Raw genomic sequence first — 26,493 nt, forward strand, 5'->3', positions numbered from 1 at the left:
CATAGTGGCTGTACTAATTTGCATTCCCACCAACCTTTTCTTTCTTATCTCCTGCCTAGCCCTCATGTTTTTGCAGCAGTACTAGACATATTTTAACCCTAACTGTCCAAAACTAAAAGTATGCTGAAGGAATGAACTACAGTTACATGCAACAACATGAGTAAAAACATCAGGATAAGTGAGTGAAGTTAGGCATAAAAGGGTATATACTCAATGCTATTTATATATTGTTAGACAAAACTAACCTGTGGTAATAGAAATGATATTACTGGTTGTTTCTGGGAAGAATGACTATCAAAGAAGGTAGGGGAACTTTCTGGGGGGTGGAAATGTCTTTTAACTTGATAAAAGTGTAGGTTTCATCAGTATCAGTTCAGTTGCTCAGTGGTGTCCAACTCTTAGCGACCCCATGAGTCGCAGCACGCCAGGCCTCCCTGTCCATCACCAACTCCCTGAGTCCACTCAAACCCATGTCCATTGAGTCAGTGGTGCCATCCAATCATTTCATCCTCTGTCATCCCCTTCTCCTGCCCTCAATCTTTCCTAGCATCAGGGTCTTTTCTAATGAGTCAGTTCTTCACATCAGGTGGCCAAAGTATTGGAGTTTCAGCTTCAACATCAGTCCCTCCAATGAACACCCAGGACTGATCTCCTTTAGGATGGACTGGTTGGATCTCCTTGCAATCCAAGGGATTCTCAAGAGTCTTCTCCAACACCACAGTTCAAAAGCATCAATTTTTCGGCACTCAGCTTTCTTCACAGTCCAACTCTCACATCCATATGTGACCACTGGAAAAACCATAGCCTTGACGAGATGGACCTTTGTTGGCAAAGTAATGTCTCTGCTTTTTAATATAGGAACCTGGAATACAGTGGTATTTTCCAGTTGTCCACCTTTCCTTGTTAATAACTTGTGAAAGCAAAATGCACGGTTTCACAAATCTACAAGATTCTAGAGCTGAGGGACTTGGGACCCAGCCAGCCTAACCTCTTTTATTCTACAAGTGCAGGTTAGGGCCCAGGAAGGGCAGTGCTTTAGTCAAGGTGACAAGGCACCTCATCGGCAGAACTGGGAGCAGGATTCAGATCTCTTGATTCCCAGTCCATCTCTTTCCATTACATCATGAGGGATGAGTCAGGCTTCCCTCTTAAACAGGAGGCTTCTGGGTTCTGTCACCTTGGAGCTCTTGTGTCACTGACCTAGTTAGTGATTTATCCTCTCACCAGAGCCAAAGGGATTTTGTTGCTCGTGATTAGTCTGCCCTGAAACAGATGAAAATTACTCATCATGCCTTATCCTGGTAAAAGGGACAGATATTCTGATTGCTATAACTTCAGAGCTAACAAAACAATTATGAGCTTCATTTGACTCTTTAGAGGGAAGTGAACTTCCCTAGAAACACATGGAAGGGAAATCAAATGGAATACAAGTCTCTGGGCTCTAGGCTGAAAATATTAATTCCTTCTCCTGCCTTCCTGAAAGAACCTATTATAAAGAAAAGAGGCAGACAAACCTGAGCTATTCTTAATTTCTACATTTATTAGTTTTGAGGTCTCGGGTGAGTTATTTTAATCTCATCAAACCTCAGTTTTCTGATGTGTAAAATGGGGGTAATCCCTTTTAGGAACTTGAGATGGAGATAATGTATGAATGGAGATAATGGTGAAACAACAATCTTAAGTGTATATCTGATCAGTTGTGAAAATGCTGTCACCTTATGGCAGAATGTGAAGAGGTACTAAAGAGCCTCTTGATGAAAGTGAAAGAGGAGAGTGAAAAAGTTAGCTTAAAGCTCAACATTCAGAAACGAAGATCATGGCATCTGGTCCCATCACTTCATGGGAAATAGATGAGGAAGCAGTGGCTGACTTTATTTTTGGGGGCTCCAAAATCACTGCAGATGGTGATTGCAGCCATGAAATTAAAAGATGCTTACTCCTTGGAAGGAAAGTTATGACCAACCTAGACAGCATATTAAAAAGCAGAGACATTACTCTGTCAACAAAGGTCCATCTAGTCAAGGCTATGGTTTTTCCAGGAGTCATGTATGGATGAGAGAGTTGGACTGTGAAGAAAGCTGAGCACCAAAGAATTGATGCTTTTGAACTGTGGTGTTGGAGAAGACTCTTGAGAGTCCTTTGGACTGCAAGGAGATCCAACCAGTCCATCCTAAAGGAGATCAGTCCTGGGTGTTCATTGGAAGGACTGATGCTGAAGCTGAAACTCTAATACTTTGGCCACCTCATGCTTAGAGTTGATTCATTGGAAAAGCCCCTGATGCTGGGAGGGATTGGGGGCAGGAGGACAAGGGGACAACAGAGGATGAGATGGCTGGATGGCATCACCGACTCAATGGACTTGCGTTTGAGTAAACTCTGGGAGTTGGTGATGGACAGGGAGGCCTGGCATGCTGTGATTCATGGGGTCACAAAGAGCCAGACACGACTGAGCAACTGAACTGAAATGGGGCCCATGTGACATTGCCCATTGCCCGTGTGATATGGAGGCACTGTGTGTCTGTGTGTATGTGTGTGCTAAGTCGCTTCAGTTGTGTCCAACTCTGCAACCCTATGGACTGTAGTCCGCCCAGGCTCTTCTGTCCATGGGGATTCTCCAGGCAAGAATACTGGAGTGGGTTGCCATGCCCTCCAGGGGATCTTCCCAGCCCAGGGATCAAACCCTTGTCTCTTATGTCTCCCGCATCGGCAGGCGGGTTCTTTACCACTGGTGCCACCTGGGAAGCCTGTCTGTGTATACATATGTTTATTCACCTTATCTTCAGTCACTACACATCCTCCAACTTTACACTCATCCACTAGCTGCTGCTCTCTCATCTCCCCTAAAGGAAACTCAGCAATGATTAATTCTCCAACCAAAATATCAGTCTTCACCTGGCAAATTCTGCCCATACTCCCAGTGGGGTTCCCTTCTAAGTCCTGGCCTGCTGAACCTTCAATTTGAATTCAGAAAAGCATTTTAATTGAGGGTACCTGCTATCTTGACAGCCCTCCCCAGTGTTACACGTTGAGAAGAAATCTGAGTTTCCCCTGTTGCTTTTAGAAACCAAGTCAAAGAAACCAAAATAACTTCAAAGCTGAAAATTTCTGAAAAGTATCAGGAAAGTACATGCAGTGCTAAGAATGCTCTAAAACTCTCCCAGACCTCTGTATAGGTTATCCAAGAGAAGTAGGGGGTAACAGAGGGGAGAGGTGTGCCACTTTTTAGCTGTGTGACCCTAGGATGTCGATTCAGCTCTTCAAACCTCAGTTTCTTCACCTGTAAAATTGGAAATAATACCATCAACCCCAAGGATAATCTGTATAAAGTATAGAGCATAATTAGAGGTCAATAAATGTGAGATGCACTCACACATTTTCACACACGGTTATCATCTGCATGCACACACATATGAAGTAAAGTGAAGTCACTCAGTCATGTCCGACTCTGTGACCCCATGGACTGTAGCCTACAAGGCTCCTCTGTCCATGGAGTTTTCCAGGCAAGAGTACTGGAGTGGGTTGCCATTTCCTTCTCCAGGGGATCTTCCCAACTCAGGGATGGAACCTGGGTCCCTCACATTGCAGGCAGACACTTTGCTGTCTGAGCCACCAGGGAAGCCCTTAAGACTCGCGGCAACAAAGAGGCAACTCTGACCAGCAGCAGCAGCACCCTTGCTCAAGATCTAAGTCAGAAAATCTGGGAATGGAGTCCAGTAATTCGTGTTCTTCAGAGTCTTGCAGGTGATCCTGATGCATGCTGAAGTCTGAAAACCAATGACTTGGATCCATGTTTGACAAACTATTTTTATAAAAGGCCATGTAAAAATGTTTTAGCTTAACCGTCTTTGTCACAGCAACTCAGCTCCGCCATGGCAACATAAAAGCAGCCACAGACAATATATAAATGAATGAGTAGGGCTCTGTTCCCATAACCTTTTGTCTATGGGGGTTTGAAATAGGGTTTTGGGACTGGATAGAGGTTGCACAACACTGCAAATGTATTGAATACCGTGCAGTTATTCACTTTCAAGTGGTTAGTTTTGTGACACATGAATGTCACCTCAATAAATTATTTTTAAAAAGCAAATAGGCAGTTGATGGGATTTGGCTCACAGGCTGCAGTTTCCTGACACCTGACCAAGATCAACCTTTAATTCTTTGCTTAAACTTATTCCAGGCAACCCTAATTTGCGGTTATGTAACATCTACCTGCATACTTATGACAAGTCACTCACTACCCCACAAGGTAATTTTTTTTTCACTTATAAACACCTTGATTCTATCTGGAGGGTTTTTTTTCACATACAAAATCTCCCTCCCTGTGCCTTTTATACGTGGAGAGTTTACTTGTGATTGTCTGCCTCATTAAAGGGACTCCATGCCAGGTTGATTTAAAGGATGAGTTCACTCTTCATTGGAGAAATTCTGAAGGGGAACACACTTGTGTGCTAAAGCACCAGGCAAAGAGAAATCCAATCCCTTAGTTAAAGATACTCCACAGGATGGACTGACTTCTCAAACACACACACATCCATCAGCAGCAGCTTTTTATTAGATGGAGGATACCCAGGGTTGGCTCAAAGAAAAGTGGTGACAATTGGTAAGCAAGGAGAGGAGACACTCCTGGCAGTGGAGATGGGTACTTATGATGTTGAGGGTCAGGGTCTCCTGCTCAACTCTGGCCACCCAGGAAGCTCTTCCCCTTGCCACTCAATATCACCAGTGCTGAAAGGCATGAAAGGGTCTGCAATGAGCTAGTTCAACTTGGCTAACAGTTCTTCCAGTTCTGGTCGAGCTTTGAACCTTCCCTTAAAGTCTTCTTCAGTGTGCTGTGGAGAAGAAAAAGAAAATAAGACGGAATTACTACAGAGTCACTCAAATATGCCCAGCATCAGAAAAGGATACATCAGCCAGCTCTGTAGAAAATTATTTGGATTCAACTAACTTTTACTGAGTAGCTACTATGTACCAGGGTTCCATCCCTGGGTCAGGAAGATCCCCTGGAGGAGGGCACAGCAATCCACCTCCAGTATTCTTGCCTGGAGAATCCCCATGGACAGAGGAGCCTGGCAGGCTACAGTCATAGTGTTGCAAAGAGTCGGACATGACTGAAGTGACTTAGCATGCACACACGGACTATGTACCAGACTTATACTAGGTATCAAGGACTTAAACTTGAATTGGACTTCCTCCTTGCTTTAGTACATTTCCCTATTTGTGTTCTGATTACTTATAGTGTATGTGATCTTAAATCATATTCTTTCTGCTATACAGCTGCCTCAAGGGAGGGAATTTGGAGGTAAAATGGGCTACCCCTAACATCAGGATGCTCTGACAGAGTTCAGCTTTCATGGTCTATGAAGTATCATCCCTGATGCATTGGAACAGTCAGACTAATGATCATGGTAAAGCAGCCTGCATACCTTTCCTGATTATTATCTGGGTTAAATTATCCACAAGCCTTTGCTGTTTCTAAAGTCAGCCAGTCCAGATTTCCTTATCGATATTTTGAGCCCACCAGTGGGCCTCTTCTCAAATTAGCACCTACCTCCCTCACTGACAATTTGACTCCTTCAGGAAGATTGCTTTGGATTATTTCCAAGAAAATCTCTGCAAACGTAGCACTCAAACCGCTGATCTGCAAAGGAAAGAAGATGATCGAAGAGAGTCACTGAAAGTTAGGTGGTTGGGCAGAAGGGGCAAGGGCTCAAATGTCAGCTCCAGTAGAGCCTGAGGGGCTTTGGGTGAAGGATTAACACCCAGAGCTGGTTTTGGAGCTCAGACTTCACAGGATTTCAATTTCTCTTGCTGATCTGCCAAGTTGTCTGATTACTGAGATGGTCATGGCCAATATCTGCTCTTGTAGGCAACGAATGTCATAACTGGATCAAGAGGTTAAGTCCAGGATGACTTTCTGAGTCAACTCAAGTTTACCCACATAGACCACCACCTGATTGTCATCAGACCCTGTGCTGAGGATCCAAAGATAAATCAGATGTGTGGAAGAAGGGCATGCAGGGGGCAGGCAGAACCCAGAAGAGAAACATCTACCTAACTTAATCAGGGAGGTTAAAAAAAAAAAAAAGCTTCCAAAAGAGGTAACATCTGGTTGGAGTCTTGAAAAACAAGGGTAAATTGGGAGAATTCAACTGTAGTGTGGAGTTGGTTTGTTTTTTTTTAAGGCAGAGAAAATAATATTCAGTAAAATGTGGAGGAATAGCACAGTACTACAGTACTAGGGAATTAAAACTAGTTCCATGTGTGGCTGGAATGAATGAAGGTGTGAAGAGGAAAAGCTGGAGAACAATCATGAAGCCACTTAGGTGCTAATCAAAAGAGTTCAAACTTTATCCTATGGGCCTTGGGGGCAAGTTAGATCTGTCATAAAATGAAACTCAAATAATTTATTCCTGATAATATTTAAAGAACCAAGATTGTAAGTACTTTAATCATTTAAAAATTTAACATAGATTTAAGGTGTTGCTACCTTAACATCCTGCTGGTTATCTTCCTGATACATTTCTTGAGTTTATCAAAAAGGGTGAAGTCCATGTGTTAGAATATTATTTGGCAGTAAAAAGGAATGAAGTATTGATATGTGCTACTACTACAACATGGATGAACCTAGAAAACAGTATGCTACGTGAAAGAAGCTAGTTATAGAAGGCTATATATTATATAATTTCATTTGAAGAAATGTCTAGAAGAGGTAAAACCACAGAAATGGAAAGTAGATTAGTGGTTGCCAGGAGCTAGGGGAATGGGGAAAAAGGAGTGACTGCTAATGAATACAGAGTTAAAGGAAAGCCACTGAGGGGGTCTATGTGGGAAAATGACATGATCACATTGACATAAGTGTAAAGCAAAGTGGATGGATCTGAAAGGTTTTTAGGGGTAGAAACCATAGAATCTGGAGAATGAATGGATACCCAAGGACAAAGAAGGGTCAAGCATTAAGCTCAAAGGTGAGGAGGATTATAGGGGGAAAAACAACAGTCCTCCTACAATTAGTCTTGTATACACTGAGTGTAGGGCACCTGTTGAACATCTTGGTGGAGAAACCCAGTAGACAACTGGATATCAGGTTTGAAACTCAGCCAAGAAAGAACCAGGAGAGATAGAGACATTTCATGTTTCTTCCAGAGTACCTACCTGAACCACTCGCTCATGGGTGGTAAGAACTGAGTCCAGTAACATTTTGTTGCCTTGGTCCTGAAGTTGCAACACCTCCATGGTTTTGGTGGGCATCGCATAACTGTGGGAAGGAAAAGTCAGCTATTGGGAGGGTTCCTTTAAGCCAGCCACACCACTTCAGTCAGGGTAGTCCCTGAGTGCAGTCACTACTGCATGCAGTAGCTCCTGCAACCTTGGGCTGTCTATCTGCAGCCAGGGTCAAAGTAACCAGATCCTCTTACACCTTCTCCAGAAGTCTTTACACTCCATGAGGGGATAGACCATGTCTAATACTTTTATGCATCCGTAGTCATGCTTAATATAACACTCTGAATAAAGCCTGGCATTTACTCTACTAAAGTATTTGCTGCTACTAAATAATAGCCAGTTCTAAAAGAATTAAGTTCATCACTAGGTACACTCTGGAGGCTAACCTTGGGTATTTCATCTCTTCTGAAGAAATGAGGCATGAAACCCAATCCTGCTCCAGTTGTATTTTTATTTTACTTATTTATTTTTTTAAAATTTTGGCCATCCTGTGAAGCATGTGAGGTCTTGGTTCTCCGACCAGAGACTAAACCCATGCACCCTGCAGTGGAAGCACAGTCTTAACCACTGGACCACCAATGGAGTCCCCTGCTCCAGTTCTACAGCAGGATTTCTTAATGTCTGCACTATTGATCCTTTAGAACTTGTTGTGGGGGCTGGCTTATGCATCCCTAACCTCTATATCCAGCAAATGCTAGTAGTACCCCCAAAGTGATAACAATTAGAACTATCACCAGACATTGGTAAATGTCTCCAGGTTGAGAAACAGTGTTGTAATCTATGCTCACTATAATCAGCTTCAGTAGATCTGTATACCACAATGAAAAGAGTGCTGGACTTGGGGTCAGGTCTTAGCCCTGCCACTTATTAGCAAATTTACTTAGGCAAGTCCCTTCTCCTTCTTGGACTCTGTTTCTTCATGAATAATGGGAATTACAATCCAGGCTTATATCAAAAGACAATTATGAGAATCAGATATGGTGCTGAGATAGAACTGATGATTACACAGAAATATGATATTAGTATTGTGTTCATCTTATCAAAAAGTTCCTAAAACTGAAGATAAATGGAATACTAATAACAACAGTAGGATTGCTGAATTTTCATACTACACAAAACTTCATGAATTAAGAGAAAGGAGCATGACCCTCTACAGATGGACTGCTACAAAAAGAAGTCTGGTGTAACGGAAAGTGATTTGGAAACATGAGAGTCAGTACTGGATTAAATGTTGGCTCTGCCACTTATTACCTATTTGACCTTGGACAAACTAATTCAGCTCTCTGGGTCTTTGTTTCTTCAGCTATTAAATGAAGATAATAATACCTAGTTCATAGGGTTTTAGCAATAATTAAATAAGATTATGTAAGTAATTTGCCTGGCATACTCTGCCTACAAATGCCAATTCCCTTGCCCTTACAACTGTGAGTAAATGCTAGGTATTGCAAACTTCCAGGTAAGCTACCCGAAGTAACAACCCCTTCCATTTTATAGCACAATCTCTGATCACTTCAAATTTACACTTGGCAATAATTTCTTTATAAAAAAATCAGGGACTTCTCTGGTGGTCTAGTAGTTAGGACTCCACACTTCCACTGCAGGGGACATGGGTTCGAACCCCGGTCAGAGAACTAAGATCCTGCACACTGCATGGCACGGCCAAAAATGGGGAGGGGGGCACATTCATAAACTTATTATGGAAAATCAAATAAAGTAATTATGTAAAAACTTTCAGAAAAGTAAACAGCCTCTAAAATGTTCTTTTTCTTTTTTGACATTCCACAGATAAGACTGAATAACGTGGGACTTGTTCATTCCTACCACTGAGCATGCACTTTATTCTTCAACACTTACTTCAGCAAGATTTTACTGATTTGTTTATTTATTCATTCACTTATTCAACAAACATTTACTGAGATCCTGTTCTGTCCGAGGCAGTCTGATGGGCGCAATGCAGTTTATGCTTTCAAGGAGCTTGCTAAGAATGTTTTGGAGACGGGTAAGTACACAAACATTTGCACTGCTGCTGCTGCTAAGTCGCTTCAGTCGTGACTGACTCTCCAACCCCATAGATGGCAGCCCACCAGGCTCCGCCGTCCCTGGGATTCTCCAGGCAAGATAGGAAGACAAAGGCAATATAGGTATATACCAAATATTACAGAGACAAAAGGGAGAAAAGCGGGAGAGCCTGAGGAAGGCTTCATAGGTGAGGCAGTGCTTTATCAAGATGTAAAGAATGAACACAGATGTTTGCCTGGAGGGCATTCTGAAAAAGGGCAGTCTACAAAGGCAAGGAGGCATGAGGCCCTCAAAGAGAACCAATAGAAAAATCAGACATAGTTTGATTTAAAAAAAAAAATAATACTGGGAACTGTAGTCATTTTAAAGTAGAATAGACCTTTGAGTCATAAGAGTAAAGGTTATTTTTCTTTAGTATCTACATATTTCTGTACTTCCCCAGTTTTCTGCAATAAACATTATTTGGATAATTAGATAGTGAAAACAGAAGAGAAGAAATGAAGTAGTTGAATTTCAAGAGTCAACCTAACATGACAAAATAGTGCTGCTTTTGAAGAGTACTGCTGGGACAGGACAAAAGAGGGCCTGCGAGGATGCTAGGGAACTTAGAATCGGTGGACTCTATATGTTATACCTCCATTTAAAAAATGTAAGTGGATTTAAAAAAAAAAGGAAAGAGCAGCCTTACAGAGAATGATGCTTTCACTCTCCACAGAGAACAGGCACTGGTCAGCTTCAGGCTTGGAAGCTGCTCCCAGATAAGTAAGATTTCCATCTCTTCAGACAGCTGCTCGGCAAGGGAGACAGGAAAATTAAAAGGACCCACAGGAAAGGCTTCTTTCTTCCTCTCCTCCTCTGGGTGAGCTGCAGCTGCAGCGATGCAGACCATTTATAGAACAAAAGCTAGCACACAGCTCACTTGCTCAATTCCATCTCAAGGTCAGAGCCCTATTCCCAACTCCTAAAGGAAAAATGGATCAAGATAAAATGAAAATCAGAAGAAAAGAAGATCATTTTATCTCTAAAAAACTGGGCAGCAAGAATACCTGATATAATGGTCTGAAAACCTCAATCAATGCAAAGAAGTGAATTGCTAAAAGTGAACATTTCTTTATGCTCCGCACTATTTGGAGCAAAGAACAAGGAAAGAGGCAAAAAGCAGCATATGATTCATTCTGTTATACTAGGAATTTATGTTTATGCCTATTGGAACTAAATCCAATGCAACAAGTATTCATCCAGTGCCCACCATGTGTCAGGTACTATGCAAGGTCTTAGCATGACTGCTGATAAAGACAGAAATAGTCCCTGCCTCACAGATCTTAGAGTCTAGTAATAGTCAAGTAATTATGATGGTAAGGAGTTAGCATTATAAAAGGAAGTTTTATACTCTTTGCTTCTCCTAAATACATAACGTAAAGACCTAACTTAATGAGGTTCTCTGAAGAAGTGACATTCAAAATAAAGCCTAAGAAAACATAGCGGTTGATTAGCTGAAGGGGAAAAAGTATTCCAGGCGTTAGAGAGCATATGCAAAGGTCCTGAGGTGGGAAAGGACAAAAAAACAAAGTCAGTGTAACTGGAGATAGAAGGAGGAGAGAAAAGTGTGAGTTAAGGCAAGAGAGACAAGCCCACACAATGGAGCACCTAGCAAGACATGTGAGGAACTTTTATTTTGATCTTAAAGGAATGGGAGGCCATGGAAGAACTTAAGCATGGGAGTGACATAATCATATTTCCATTCTAGAAAGATCATACAAGTAGCAGTGTGAGAACCAGTTAGAGGGAATTTAGAATTTGAAGGAAAAAAAATGGGTTCAAATCAAGACCTTGCCACTGATTAGATGTATGACTATAGGCAAGCTTCTATTATACTACTACTGCTACTAATAGCAGCCAACAGTTTCTAAACTTAATTGTAAGTATTTTAAATATATTAACTCGCTAATTTTCACTACAGCTTTATTAGATAGGTACTTTTATTAACCTCATTTTATAGATGAGGAAACCAAGACACAAATAGGTTAAGAAAACTGCCCAAGGTCTGTCACACAGTGAGAATGTAGAACAGGGGAAAAACTGAAGCAGTCTGGCTCCAAAGTCAATGCTTGGACCCACTATGGCAAGGTGCTTATATGAATTAAGTAAAATAATATACAGAAAATTATTTGGCAGAGTGGCTGGCTGATAGTAGGTGCTCAACAAATGCTACTGCTTCCTACCTTTACTCAAATGTAGTCAGAGCTTTTCACAGCCAGTTTTTAAAAACAAAATTTTTAAAAAATTCATCTGAAAATTTAAAACGCTACTTCAAGGAGCTGATTCACTGAAGGTATGGTAACATTCTGTAAACGGCATCTAATGCCCCTTTGCCACCACAGCTTCTGAGATGCTACCTGTAAACCGTGCCAGTTGAAAAAAATCTCATTAATTATTAATAACAATAATATTATTTACAGAGTGTTTACAGTGTGCTGGTCTCTCTGTTAAGTGCTATCATATATTTTCCTATTTAATTTTCAGAACTCAAAAAATGGGAAAATTATCATCACATTATGGAGACAAAGAAACCAAGGTTCAGAATTTCTCAAGGTCATCTTGATAATAATGGGTAGAACTAGGATTTCAATCCAGGCAGTTTGATTCCAGAGTTTTCACTCTTAACCATTTGTTACTCAGTATGATCCAAAGACAAACTGCTGATAAGCAAACTTGTTCTCAATTCAAGACAAGATAAGAAGCATGAACCAGACACTAAACACTTTTATTCAATCAACACTTTGTTTTCAATAGCTTCCAATACAAAGTCTTTCAGTAGCAAGACTTTCTTGATGAAGGAAGCAAAGTGTTAATGTACATTTTGGCACAAGCTCGTAATAGCTTCACAGAGTGGTACTTTGAGAAACATAGCCCTAAATTACTATTCTACTCTGTCTCCTTGAACTGACATTAAACTTTCTTTCACTTACCACCTTCCACATTATAATTATTTTTATGTGTCTGTATGTGTGCACATCGGAGAAGTCAATGGCAACCCACTTCAGTACTCTTGCCTGGAGAATCCCATGGACGGAGGAGCCTAGTAGGCTACAGTCCATGGGGTCGCTAAGAGTCAGACATGACTGAGCGACTTCAATTTCACTTTTCACTTTCATGCATTGGAGAAGGAAATGGCAACCCACTCCAGTATTCTTGCCTAGACAATCCCAGGGACCGGGGAGCCTGGTGGGCTGCCGTCTATGGGGTCGCACAGAGTTGGACACGACTGACGTGACTTAGCAGCATGTGTGCAAACACATGTACACACACAGACTCTCCTTGAAATCAGGGGCATTTACCTTTGTATCCTCCAGACAAAAGATACAAAGTGCCTACACTACAGAGCAAGAAGTCCAGTGCCTTCTGTCTCACTGAGCATGTGGACCATAGAGCAAAAAGAGGCTCAGCCAGTGGTTTTTGATTAATTAAAAATTCGTTCATTAAACTTTAGGAAATGTATACACAACTGGATTGTGCAATCATATTCAAGGATGGCTTAATCGTTCTTTCAAGAATGGCTTAATGTCCCCCATGGGACAGTCTTTATGCTAGGTACTAAAGAAATAAAGAACATAGTCCCCATGTAGTCAGTGGGGAAGGAATCTGACACATCAATAGATCATTACAGCCCAGAGCACTAAGTGACATGATAGAGATATGTGTCAAGTGCTGAAAGAGCAACCAACTCTCCCAGGCATCAGAAAAAAGATAAAGCACATCTTTAGGCCTAAAACAATTGAAGTACTATCAGCTATGAGCACTTAAGTCACAGCTGACAATCCAGTCTTCTAATGAGCACATTTAGCACAGTTATACTGTAAGTAATAAAGGTTTAAAAGTTCAAATTTGGCTTAAAGAGGAGATGTGAAAAAGCTGGCTTTAAACTCAACATTCAAAAAACTAAGATCATGGCATCTGGTCTCATCACTTCATGGCAATAGATGGGGAAACAACGGAAACAGTGACAAACATTATTTTCTTGGGCTCCAAAATCACTAGAGACAGTGACTACAACCATGAAATTAAAAGACACTTGTTCCTTGGAAGAAAAGCTATGACAAACCTAGACTATGTATTAAAAAGCAGAGACATTAGTTTGCTTACAAAGATCCACATAATCAGTTCAGTTCAGTCGCTCAGTCATGTCTGACTCTTTGCGACGTCATGAACCACAGCATGCCAGGCCTCCCTGTCCATCACCAACTCCCGGAGTTTACCCAAACTCATGTGCATTGAGGTGGTGATGCCATCCAACCATCTCATCCTCTGTCGCCCCCTCCTCCTTCTGCCCTCAATCTTTCCCAGCATCAGAGTCTTTTCTAATGAGTCGGTTCTTTGCGTCAGGTGGCCAAAGTATTGGAGTTTCAACTTCATCATCAGTCCCTCCAATGAACACCCAGGACTGATCTCCTTTAGGATAGACTGGTTGGATCTCCTTGCTGTCCAAGGGTCTCTCAAGAGTCTTCTCCAACACCACAGTTCAAAAGCATCAATTCTTCGGTGCTCAGCTTTCTTTATAGTCCAACTCTTGCATCCATACATGACTACTGGAAAAACCATAGCCTTGACTAGACAGACCTTTGTTGACAAAGTAATGTCTCTGCTTTTTAATATGCTGTCTAGGTTGGTCATAACTTTCCTTCCAAGGAGTAAGCGTCTTTTAATTTCATGGCTGCAAACTTTTTCACTCTCCTCTTTCACTTGAATCAAGAGGCTCTTTGGTTCTTCACTTTCTGCCATAAGGGTGGTGTCATCTGCATATCTGAGGTTATTGATATTTCTCCAGGCAATCTTGATTCCAGCTTGTGCTTCTTCCAGCCCAGCGTTTCTCATGATGTACTCTGCATATAAGTTAAATAAGCAGGGTGACAGTATGCAGCCTTGATGTCCTCTTTTTCCTATTTGGAACCAGTCTGTTGTTCCATGTCCAGTTCTAACTGTTGCTTTCTGACCTACAAACAGGTTTCTCAAGAGGCAGGTCAGGTGGTCTGGTATTTCCATCTCTTTCAGAATTTTCCACAATTTATTGTGATCCACACAGTAAAATGCTTTGGCATACTCAATAAAGCAGAAATAGATGTTTTTCTGGAACTCTCTTGCTTTTTCGATGATCCAGCAGATGTTGGCAATTTGATCTCAGGTTTCTCTGCCTTTTCTAAACCCAGCTTGAACATCTGGAAGTTCACGGTTCTTGTACTGCTGAAGCCTGACTTGGAGAATTTTGAGCATTACTTTACGAGCGTGTGAGATGAGTGCAATTGTGCGGTAGTTTTAAGTATTCTTCAACATTGCCTTTCTTTGGGATTGGAATGAAAACTGACCTTTTCCAGTCCTGTGGTCACTGATGAGTTTTCCAAATTTGCTGGCATATTGAGTGCAGCACTTTCACAGCATCACCTTTCAGGATTTGAAATAGCTCAACTGGAATTCCATCACCTCCACTAGCTTTGTTTGTAGTGATGTTTCCTAAGGCCCACTTCACTTCACATTCCAAGATGTCTGGCTCTAGGTGAGTGATCACACCATCGTGATTATCTGGGTCGTGAAGATCTTTTTTGTACAGTTTTTTTTTTTTTTTTTAATATTTATTTGTCTGTGGCAAGTCTTAGCTGAGGCATGCGGGATCTTTGACCTTTGTCATGGTACTTTGGGTCTTTTAGCTGCAGCATGTGGGATCTGGTTCCCCGACCAGGGATCGAACCCAGGCCCCCTGCATTGGGAGCTGGGAGTCTCAGCCACTGGGCCACCAGGGAAGTGCCCCTTGTACACTTCTTCTGTGTATTCTTGCCACCTCTTCTTAATATCTTCTGCTTCTGTTAGGTCCCTATCATTTCTGTCCTTTATTGAGCCCAGCTTTGCATAAAATGTTCCCTTGGTATCTCTAATTTTCTTGAAGAGATCTCTAGTCTTTCCCATTCTATTGTCTTCCTCTATTTCTTCGCACTGATCACTGAGGAAGGCTTTCTTATCTCTCCTTGCTATTCTTTGGAACTCTGCATTCAAAAGGGCTTATCTTTCCTTTTCTCCTTTACTTTTCGATTTCCTTCTTTTCTCAGCTATTTGTAAGGCCTCCTCAGACAGCCATTTTGCTTTTTCGCATTTCTTTTTCTTGGGGATGGTCTTGATCCCTGCCTCCTGTAGAGTGTCATGAACCTCCATCCATAGCTCTTCACTCTTATCAGATCTAATCCCTTGAATCTATTTGTTTTATTTATTTATTTTTATTGAATCTATTTGCTTTATTCATAATTACAAATAAACTAGAAAGAATCCAGTGAAGGCATAAACCAATTAAGGTTTACCATTTAATGGAATACTATTCAAAATTCTGAATATCTATTCAGAGTTAATGGAATACTGAATAGATATTCAGTATGGAACTTTGAATATCTATTCAGAATTAATGGAATACTATTCAGAATTCTGAATATATATTCAGAATAAAAGAATGTCTGCAAAACCCCAGATGAATCTTAAACCCATTATGCTAAGTGAAAGAGGCCAGAAACAAACAGCTACATACTGTATGATTCCATTTATATGATATTCTGGAGAACTTAAAACAAAAGGGACAGAAAATCAATCAGTGGTTGCCAGGGACTCTAGAGGCAAGACAGAGGAGATTAACTATACCTCAGGCACCAAGGAACTTTTTAAAACTTAATGGAGCTGTTCTTTATTTTGATTGTGGCAAACTACATACCTAAAAAAAAAGAGTGAATTTTACTACATGTAAATTATTTCTCAAAACAAAAATTATATCTCATTTAAGAACAACAATGTAGAGCACGCTACCCACACCAAGAACATCCCATGCAAAGACATCTTTCATACCTTTCCTCGACTTTAATGGAGAGGTGATTGCAGAGGTTGTGAACATACTGGGTGTAACTCTCTGTCAGGGCCATGTCATACGCAATCAGGTGAATGTTTAAAGCCCCATATTCATAATCTGTTCCCAGATTAATGGGTCTCACTTCCACTTTTCCCTTCTTCTTTTTGGGCTGAACACAAAACAAAAGAGAAAGGAAAGTCAAAGTATTATACAAGAAATTCTAACAATACCATCTTGAGATATATATATATATGTATATATATAAATCAATCTTTCAATTAAATTTGTTTACTATGTTTCTCTCTGATTACCCTACCTACAAACTGAACTTTTCCTGGGTAGGACTGGGAGCTTCCCTTGCCATTCTGGGCTGTAGCATCAGTCAATGAAAGGAGAGGAAATATTGCTGGCAGTTATTTAACATAAATTCATGTGACTGTCTTCTGCCATTAACTAGCTTTGAGACTCACTTTCCATCTCTGGCCCTCAGTTTCCCCATTTTTATATCACTGGGGTTATACGAGATAACAGATTCTTGAGGAGTTTCTCTTTTATTGGCTGCCTGTGCAGTTTATCGGACTTTAGTTCCCTGGTCAGGGATTGAACCTAGGCCTTCTGCAATGAGAGTAGAGTCCTAATCACTGGACCACCAGGGAATTCCCAACAGATTATTATTCTTTTTTTTTTTAAGAATTCTTTCTCTTTTTTAAATTTTTATTTATTTATTTATTTCAGCTTCCCTGATAGCTCAGTTGGTGAAGAATCCACCTGCAATTCAGGAGACCCTGGTTCGATTCCTGGGTTGGGAAGATCTGTTGGAGAAGTGATAGGCTACCCACTCCAGTATTCTGGCCTGGAGAACTCCAGGGTTGCAAAGAGTTGGACATGAACCTAGGCCCTTGGCAGTGAGAACACAGAGTCCTAACCACTGGACCACCAGGGAATTCCCAACAGATTCTTTTTTTTTTAATTTATTCTTGGCTGCACTGGGTTTTCACTGCTGCATGCAGGGTTTCTTTAGTTACGGTGAGCTACTCTTTAGTTGTGGTGCATGGGCTTCTCAGCGTGAGACGGCTTCTCTCGTTGTAGAGAACGAGCTCTAGAGTGCAGGCCCAATAGTTGTGGCACAAGGGCTTAGTTACCTCGTGGCATGTGGAATCTTGCAAGAGCAGGGACTGAACCCATGTCCCTGCACTACAAGTGGGATTCTTAATTGGACCACCAGGAAAGTCCCAACAGATTCTTAATCTAGAACCCATAGAGGAATTTTAAGGGGTTTGTCAGCTCCAAAACTTATATGCAAAATTTTACATATGTGTTTATTTTTCTAAGGGGAAAATCCTTAACTTTCATCATAATATTAAAGAAATCAATCATAAGAAAGCACAGAGTTAGTTCTCTGCCAGCCTTCCTAGCTTTGAAATTCTGCAGTCCAGTTACTTAGACAGCCTTTCTTTTAAGTTTAGAGGCAGAAAAATTATTTTATTTCCATCCTCTTATTTCATACAAAGTACTGCTTTACTACAGATCAACCTGTTCAAACTGCTGTAAAAAGTTAAAATGAGGCCTGGAAAAATAGATATGTAACACAACATAGATCAGGATCAAGAAAGCTTCTCAACCAGAAATAATTTAACCTAAATGCCCATCAGGAGGGGAATCTATTAAATAAATCATGGCACATTCTTTCAGTAGTACATTATGCAGCTGTAAGAAGAAATAAGGAACTTCTTTATGTACTGATATAGAAAAATTTTTAAGATAAACGGCAAAAGCAGACTGTAGAATAATGTGTTCAGAATATTGCCATACATATAAAAAGGGTAAGTGGGGAAGAATAGATATGTGTATGTTTAACTACTTACATATGTATTTGCTTGGATATTAAAAAATAACTCTGGAAAGATACCCAAAAAGACTAATACTATTGGTTACCTATGAGGAAGGGAACTGGATGGCTGGGCAACAGGGGTGGAAAGCAGACTTTTAAATTATTTCCCTTCTATATTTTTTTAATTTTTAATAATATGAATCTTTTATCAATTCAAAGTTAGAATCTTAAAATCTACCTTGTTTTTTAAAATTTTTAAGTAAAAATGTTTTTACAATACAATATTCTTATGATATTAAAAGGTGCTTTCTCTTTGGAAGGAAAGCCAAGACAAACCTAGACAGAATATTAAAAAGCAGAGACATCTCTTTGCTGACAAATGTCCATACAATCAAAGCTATGGTTTTTCCAGTAGCAGGAGGCTGAGCACTGAAGAATCGGTACTTTCAAATTGTGGTACTGGAAAAGGTGCTTGAAAGTACTTTGGACTGCAAGGAAATCAAACCAGTAAATTCTAAAGGAAATAAAAACCTGAATATTCATTGTAAGAACTGATGCTGAAGCTGAAGCTCCAATACTTTGGCCACCTGATGCAAAGAGCTGACTGATTAGGAAAGACTCTGATGGTGGGAAAGACTGAAGGCAGGAAGAGAAGACTGCTGCACATGATGAGATGTTTAGATAGCATCACCGATTCAATGGACATGAATTTGAGCAAACTCTGGGAGATAGATAAGGACAGGGAAGCCTGGCATGCTGCAGTCCATGGGGTCACAGAGAGTCTGACACAACTTAGCAACTGAACAACATTCATATGAAAATTGCATAAATAAGTAAACAGCTTAATGAATTTTCACAAACTGAAAACACCTGTATAAACATTATCGTGAATAAGAAACAAATCACTACCAGCACCCCAAAAGTATCCTGTTCCCCAAATTGGCAAACCACTATTCTGACTTCCAAAATGAAAGGGTTATGTTGCCTATTTTTTAAATTTGTGAAAATGGAATAATATACTAGGTTCTCTTTTGTGTACAGCTTCTTTAACTGATTATGTTTGCAAGATTCATCATTTTTAGGTGAAACAGTAACTCTTCACTTCCCATTGCCCTAGTAGTTTATTTATATGAATATGCTATAACTTATTTATACTTCTTATTGGAGGTAGAAATCAGAGTTGTTTCAAATTAGAGTTGTTTCCAGTGTGGACCACTATGAACAGTATTGCCACTAATGTTTCTGCATGTGTCTTTCAGTGAACATATGTATGCATTTGTGTTGGGGATATAACCAGAACCTGAAACTACTGAGGTATAGGCAATGCAGAGGTTCATCTTTTTTTTTTTAGAGCTTCATTTTTAATAGTTCTCTCAAACAGTTTTTTAAAATCGTTTCCAATTTAGACTCCTACCAGAGTACATAAGAGTTCTAGGTGCTTTACATTCTTGCCAGTACTTACAAAGCCTAGTATAGTCAGGTTTTCTGGTTGGTTTCTTTTACCCATTCTGGTTGGTATGAAGTGGTAATGCACCGAGACTTTAACTTGCATTTCCTTTAAGTCCACTGAACTTGAGCACACTTCCATTATGTCCACTGGCCATCTGGATATTCTCTTTTGTAACCTGTCTACTCAAGTATTTTGCCCATTATTTAGATTGGGTGGTCTTCCTTTCTCTTACTGATTTGTAGAGGTTCCTTCTATATTCTATATATGATCCTTTATTAAATGTACATGTTGCAAATATCCTCTTCCTCCCTGTATCTTCCTCTTTCACTTTTTAATGGTGCATTTTGAGCAAAAATTCTTGTTTTTTAATGTGGTCCAATTTACTCATTTTTTTTTCTTGTATAGTTGTAATGACTTTTGTGTCCTATTTAAGAAATCTTTGCTTAGTTTAAGATCATGAGTATATTTGTGTATGTTACCTCCCAGAAGTTTGATAATTATATTTACATTTAGATCTACAAAAATTTGAAATGTTTTTTGTGTACAGTGTGCAGTAGGAGTCAAGTCAGCTTTTGTCACATGACTGTCCAATCCAGTTGACTGGACACCACTGCAATCAGTGTTGTCATATAATGAATGGTCATATGCTAAATGCTCATAGATACTTGGGTCTGTTTCTATATTCTTTATTCTGTTCCAGTGGGCTATTTGTCTATTCTTGAGCTAATACCACATTGTTCTAATTACTGGAGATTTAATGTAAGTCTTGCTATTTGATAGAAAAAAAAATTTTTTTAAGAAATAGTGGGGAGGGGCAATCTATTTACATGTCTTAAGTCACCACTATTATTAACCAACAGCCTAGTTATTGCCACAGCAGAGTTGTTTCTGGCTAAGCACCTAGAATGGGTCTCTCACATCACTGCTCTCCAGGTCCATCTACGAGAGTAGGGGCCCTACCTGGGGGGACAGGGAGGACCAAAAAATGGTCCTTTCACAAGGCCAATAAGACTTATGACAAACCTAGTCTCATAGGGATATTCTGAGAACTGAACAAAACATTGTATATACTTAATTCAATCTGTGGCACATATTTAAACATTCAATAGGCACTAACTTTTATTATTATTTTTTTTGTTTTCATGCTCCTCATATCTAGCACAGGGGCCAACAGAGACAAAACATGCAATGAATCATAGTTTAGAATTTTAGAACAAGATGGGATTTAGAGATAACTTTGTTCCAGTTCTTCATCTTTGCAGGGAAAGAATATGAAGCCCATAGAGATTAAATATGTCCCCCAGAGTCACAGAGCCACACAGGACAGATCCTAGGAACTAACCCAGACCTCCTGACTCCCAATGCAGAAATTTTTCCATTGTAGCCTCTGCATTATTAAAATTCTTAACAGGGTAGTCACCCCAGGGCCCTAGATTTTGCTATGAGTGAGAGGCCAACTTCTATCAACCAAACATCAAGGTGCAGGTGTGGTGGTGCAGAGCCCACCATACCTGAGGCCAAATGCAGCAATTCAGACTTCTCATCATGACAGCACTGCAGTAGGAGCTGTGAAGAATGCTAAAGTCAGAATACAGTAAGGTGCGGCTGAAATTTTCCAGCAAAGAAGGGAGGAGCTTCTCTGAAGCCTGCAGGAGGCTTTTCTTAACCAGGGAAAAATGCCAGGGCTCTTCAAAGGTGTCGCTTTAGGAGAACAAAAAGAAGGTTGATTCTAGTATCCCTCTTGGCATCTCACTTGCTTTTCCATGTTAACCTAGATCTGTCTGGACTGATCCACACCATCAGGAGGCCACTGTGATATTATATTTCAGTTCTGAGCCAGGGCACAACATAGCCAGGCAAGAGTTTGAGTGTATGAAATTTCAGATACCAGTTCCTATAATTTTACCTTCACAGTCTTTCTTATCCTTTCCTTTCTATTCTCACTGCCTGAGTTCAAACCTTCATGACTGCCATGGGGAGCTATTAAAGATATCTGTGCTAGAGATGTATATGACTAGAGCTGTGTTTTGGGAAAGTTACCCTGCCTGCCCGTGAAGGAGAATTACGCAGGAAATGGAGGCTAGGAAAAAGGTGGTAGGGAAGATGGACTGCTGTCTACCATCAAACTGTATGCTGGGGTGACTGACCTGGATTCACTGTGGGATGGCTCAGGACAGACATCCTGATGTCAGGCGAGTGTAAGCTCCTCGGTTTTTGTCTTGTCACAACAAAGATTGGAGTGACGGACATTAAAGCCCCCTCAGCATGTTACAGCTCTCAGACTGTGTTATAGCTCTCAGGTTTCGAACGGACCGTGTTATAGCCTTTAAATAAATCAGTGTTACAGCTCTATTTTATTTAGATATTAGCAGGAAAATCTATCCTCGAGGCGTGAGGGTACGTTGATCCAGAGACGCGAAGAGAAGAGCGCCCCATAGCGCGGGAGAGAGAGAGAGGAGAGCTTTGGCTCCTCTTTTTATATGTTTCTCTGTCCCTGGGCCTGTCCTCTGTAAATTGGGCCAGCCAGGAGTGTTGTTTGTTTTACCCGAGGTTCTCACTCCGGCCCTTGGACCTTCCTTTGTTCTATTTTCGCGGGCTTTTCCCTTCCAGGTCTTTTAGCCACCGCCATTCTGGACTCCTTTTCCCTATTCTAACTACCTAACACTTAGATCCCTGTAGGAGTACACTGTGATGCTCCAAATGGATCATGGGATAAATCACTAAACCATTTTTGTACAAAAATATCCATATTACTCCTATTTTACAGACAGAAAACTGAGGTCCTCTGAAGGATCCTCTGAAAGGATGTTGTATTTGGCCAGGGTTACTGGGAAACTTTGCTGGCAAAGAACAGATAGAGAAAGGAGTCAGATTAGAATCACAGACTGTTATAGCTGGAAGGTATCTTACAGATAAATTAGTTTCTCCTTCCTTTCTCCCCTAATTTTATATAAGGGGGAAGTCAAGGTCTAGAATGGGGAAATGACTTGTTTAAAGGTTACAACAGTAAGGAAATGGAAAAGGCAACCACTGTATGTCTAGCCATGGCTAGAAGCTGAGTCTGTGGCCCCAAACCCAAGCTCTCTCCTCTAGCTTCTGCAAAAATTATAATAATAGTATCCACCTATCACTATATGCAGCATTCTCCAGGGTGGGAAAGTTGGGAAGAAATTGTATCTTCTTAATCCTCAAAAGAAAGGCAGACAGGCCTGCAGCATATATAGCTTCCAGGAATTCTAGTGATAGAAATTTTAAAAATTATACCTGGGTCTTAAATGATTTTGGTGATGGTACTCTGAACAGTCCATAATAAGCTGTAAGGTACATAGATATCAAGTGGTTATGTTTATAACTAACATAAACATGCCAACTTGAGTGTAGCACACTCAAGAAACATACACAAGACAGAAGGCATGGCCCTGATGGGGTTGGCAGCCTGGTGCTGCATAAAGAGCACTTGACTAAGATGGAAGCCCAAGAAAATCTGGGGGGCCTCCCTGGGAATCCAGTGGTTAAGACATCATGCTTCCACTGCAGGGGGCATTGGTTTGATCCCTGGTTGGGGAACTAAGATCCCACATGCTGTGTAGCACGGTCAGAAAGAAAGAAAGAAAATCTTGGCTCAAATATTGTCTGCTTAGTCACTACATGACACTTAGTGACCTCTCTAGGTGTCAATCTCAACTCCTAAGGTTGCTGTGAAGCTCAAAGTAGTGAATTTTTGTAAAATGGAAATAGTGTGGACATTAGATGGATTCTGACCATCCTTAGTTCAAATACTGGCTCTGGAAATTATTGTCACTTGGGCAAGTCATTTAATCTAAGTCTTAGATTCCTCAAACAGGGTCCTTAATAACCACAGTATATCTGAGGATTAAATGGTATCATTTGTAATTCTATAAAATGAAATAATGCTTTTAAAAGCCTGGCACATAGTGATGACATGATCTGGTATATAGTAGTTGCTCAATAAATGATATCTTTAAAGAAAGACTGAGTAATGTACACAGATAGGGCAAGATAGGACATTATTATTATTATAATTGGACATAAGCATGCTCCTGTTGGTATGCTTTACAGAATGAGGCACTCATTAAACCCCTGTTGTATGCAAAGTACTGATTCAACCACCCTAAGGAAAGACACCAAAGAGAAAACACAGTCCCAACTCTAAAGGAGCTTACAGTTGAGATAGAGAGAGAGAGAGAGATACACACAAAAGAACCATCCCTCTCAATTTAATCATAACGAGTAGGCCACCTCCCATGGCAAGTTCAGCACAAGCTACCTTGCTGTACCATGGCAATTAAAACCCAAAAGCAACGACCTCAGGTGGCTGAGCCTGAAAGGACAACACGCAGGTCAATACTCCTAGGTTTTTTGTAGGACATATAAGAGTATACAGCAGTTACTCAATATAAATGGTATCTTTTAAAAAAGTTGATCGAGACTTGTCTACTTCTTAGGTCTGATGCCCCATCATCTTCCACGTGCCTCCTCAAGATTCCAGGATTAACACAAACTGTTTAAAGTTTCCCAACTGCATCTCCAGGATCAATGACTTCCCACTTTTGCCCAGAATGTTTCCCTTTCCTGCAGTTTGACTCTTCACCCAACACCCTCAATGTGAGGAACTCCTAGTCATTTTTCCCACGACCAGGGATGGAACCTGTGCTCCTTGCAATGGAAATGCAGAGTCTTAACCACTGGACCACCAAGGAAGTCCCTCCTAGTCTAGTCATTTTTTAAGACTCCATTCATGCTCTCTCAGGAAGCCTTCCCTCATTCCTCATGCTAAAGTAGGTACTATGCTTACGTGTTCCCATAGCAACCCTCTTTCCCTTAGACACCAGTATCACTTAGCACATGTATCCATTTATTCAACAAATATTTTCCAACCACTAGTGATAAGCCAGGGCTTCCCTGGTGGCTCAGATGGTAAAGAATCCTCCTGCAGTGTGGGAGACCTGAGTTCAATCCCTGGGTTGAAAAGATCCCCTTTTCAACCCTCAAAGATCCCCTCAAAAGAGGAGGGCACGGCAACCCATTCTGTTATTCTTGCCTGCAGAATCCCCATAGACAGAGGAGCCTGGCAGGCTACAGTCCAACCCATGGGGTCACAAATAGTCAGACACCACTGAGCGACTAAGCACAAGTGATAAGCCAGACCAGGGTTAGCAATGGGGATATAATAGTAAATAACACAGCCATAGTTTCTGCTTGCTGAAACTCTCAATTTATTGGAAAAGGCATATATATATATATATATATATATAATAAGTAATTATAAGAAGATGCATAATTTGAGGGAGGAAAATAGAGTACTATGGGATTGTAAAAAGAAGGACTAATGCTATCATCAACATCATCATTATCACCACTAGTAATACTACTCATGGGCTCCATGTTTCAGACACTGTGCTAAGTACTTAAAACTTTCTTTTTTAACTTAATTCTCACAAAACATTTAAATAAAATAGCTATTTAAAGGCAAGAAAACCGCAGCTTGGAAAAGTTAAGTAACTCACCCAAGGACATACACTAGTAAGCAAAGAACTGAATCATTAACTTGGGTCTGCCTAATTCCAAAACATTTCTCCTAATCTCTGCCTTTCCCTTTAATGATGGTGTGCAGAGCCTGCCAGTTTCCTCAGTATTCTCTCTTTTCCCTTTAATCATGGAACTGCTGAATTTTTCCTGGGTACATGACCATTCTTAATAAAAATTACATTTCCCAACCAATCCTACAGCTGGATATGGTTCCATGACTGAGTTCTGGCCAGTGGGATATTAGCTCATGCCTGTGCTTTCCCCTTCCCCTGCCTGCAGGCTGGAATGTGGACATGCAGGCTGAAGTGGGAGCAGCCATCTCAGACTAGGAGATAAAAGCAGTATGATACATTTGCAAAACAGAAAGCTGGAATATCTACCTATACTCTATATGACAGAAAAACAAATTCTATCTTATTTAAGCCCCTTGATTAAGTGAATTTCTATATGACAGCCAAATCATTATCTCAACAAGAAGGTATTGTGTCTCATTCATTTCTCTATTCCTAGAGTCCAGCAACATTAAATGTTGAGTTGAACTTAATTAAGTTCTGGTTCTAGTTTGGTTATTTACTGGCAGAATATATATACTGTCAGAGAGAAATCACTTATTCTCCTCAGTTTCCTTTTCTGCCCTGTCTACCTCACAGAATAGTTGGTGAGCCAAAAAGCATGGTTTTCAAATTTATTGGTTACAAAGGGCCTAAAAAAGAAAATCATGTTTCCCTTTGTTAAGCACATGAAATACTCATCAATGTACTTTCATCATATAAAACAAGAATGACCTAACTAGTGCTCGCTTTGGCAGCACATATACTAAAATTGGAACGATACAGAGAAGATTAGCATGGCCCCTGCGCAAGGATGACACGCAAATTCGTGAAGCGTTCCATATTTTTAATAAATAAAACCAGCAACCCTAACAGCATACTTCTTGAATAAAGAGAAAGGAAATAAAAAAAAAAAAAAAAAGAATGACTTAACTAGCAGAAAATACAGTTATATTATATAAATGGAGTTGTCTGCTCAAAAAATATGAAACCATGAGTTTCTCTGTTAACATTTATTTTCATCAAATAAAACTGATGGGAGAAAAACTTGAAATTTAGAAAACTCTATCCATTAGCTTAATATCTTCTAAAATATGGCAGACTGCCATTACTAAACTTAAAGAGGGGTTCCACTCTAGCATCACCAGCGTTCCAAGGGCCTATGGTTTGACAGGCAATGAGATAGTGGACGTGAAAGCACTTTGAAAATGGAAAGAGATTATTACTTTTATTCACATCAAATATGACTCTCTCTAAAACTCTGACACTGTTGTAATTTGCAGAATAGGCAAGGCAGGATGAGAGCCCAGTGGGCTGGAGACCAGGGCGCTCTAATGGCACAAGTTAAAAGTCAGGTCTTCACAAAAATCACTCTGTACCTGGAAAAGCTCTGGGAAACTCTAAAATAGTTTTTACAGCCCCAGTGTTTCCCACTATCCCAAGCAACTGGACACTCCTAAACGAGTGTGAGTTCACTTTATGTACTCAGTGTAAGAAT

The 26,493-nt window shown here is 40.4% G+C and overlaps 1 protein-coding gene and 1 non-coding gene across 2 annotated transcripts in view; one reads left to right on the top strand and one right to left on the bottom strand.

The window, feature by feature from the left end:
• Nucleotides 1-4,530: 4,530 nt before the first annotated feature.
• The window catches only part of MRPL48 (mitochondrial ribosomal protein L48), a 65,709-nt gene continuing 43,746 nt past the window's right edge, over nt 4,531-26,493 (bottom strand). Inside the window, exons 8-11 of the mRNA XM_070472799.1 lie at nt 16,114-16,283; nt 7,153-7,255; nt 5,549-5,638; nt 4,531-4,829 (exon numbers count right to left, since the gene is read on the bottom strand). Of these exons, the coding sequence (XP_070328900.1) occupies nt 4,755-4,829; nt 5,549-5,638; nt 7,153-7,255; nt 16,114-16,283 (438 nt within the window). The 3' untranslated portion in view covers nt 4,531-4,754. The remainder of the gene's footprint in view (nt 4,830-5,548; nt 5,639-7,152; nt 7,256-16,113; nt 16,284-26,493) is intronic.
• On the top strand, nt 25,738-25,844 carry LOC139037283 (U6 spliceosomal RNA). The gene has a single exon (XR_011490105.1). It is a non-coding gene; the product is annotated as a U6 spliceosomal RNA (small nuclear RNA).

This window comes from Odocoileus virginianus, chromosome 10, assembly GCF_023699985.2.
Source record: "Odocoileus virginianus isolate 20LAN1187 ecotype Illinois chromosome 10, Ovbor_1.2, whole genome shotgun sequence".
NCBI classification, from domain to species: Eukaryota; Metazoa; Chordata; class Mammalia; order Artiodactyla; family Cervidae; genus Odocoileus; species Odocoileus virginianus.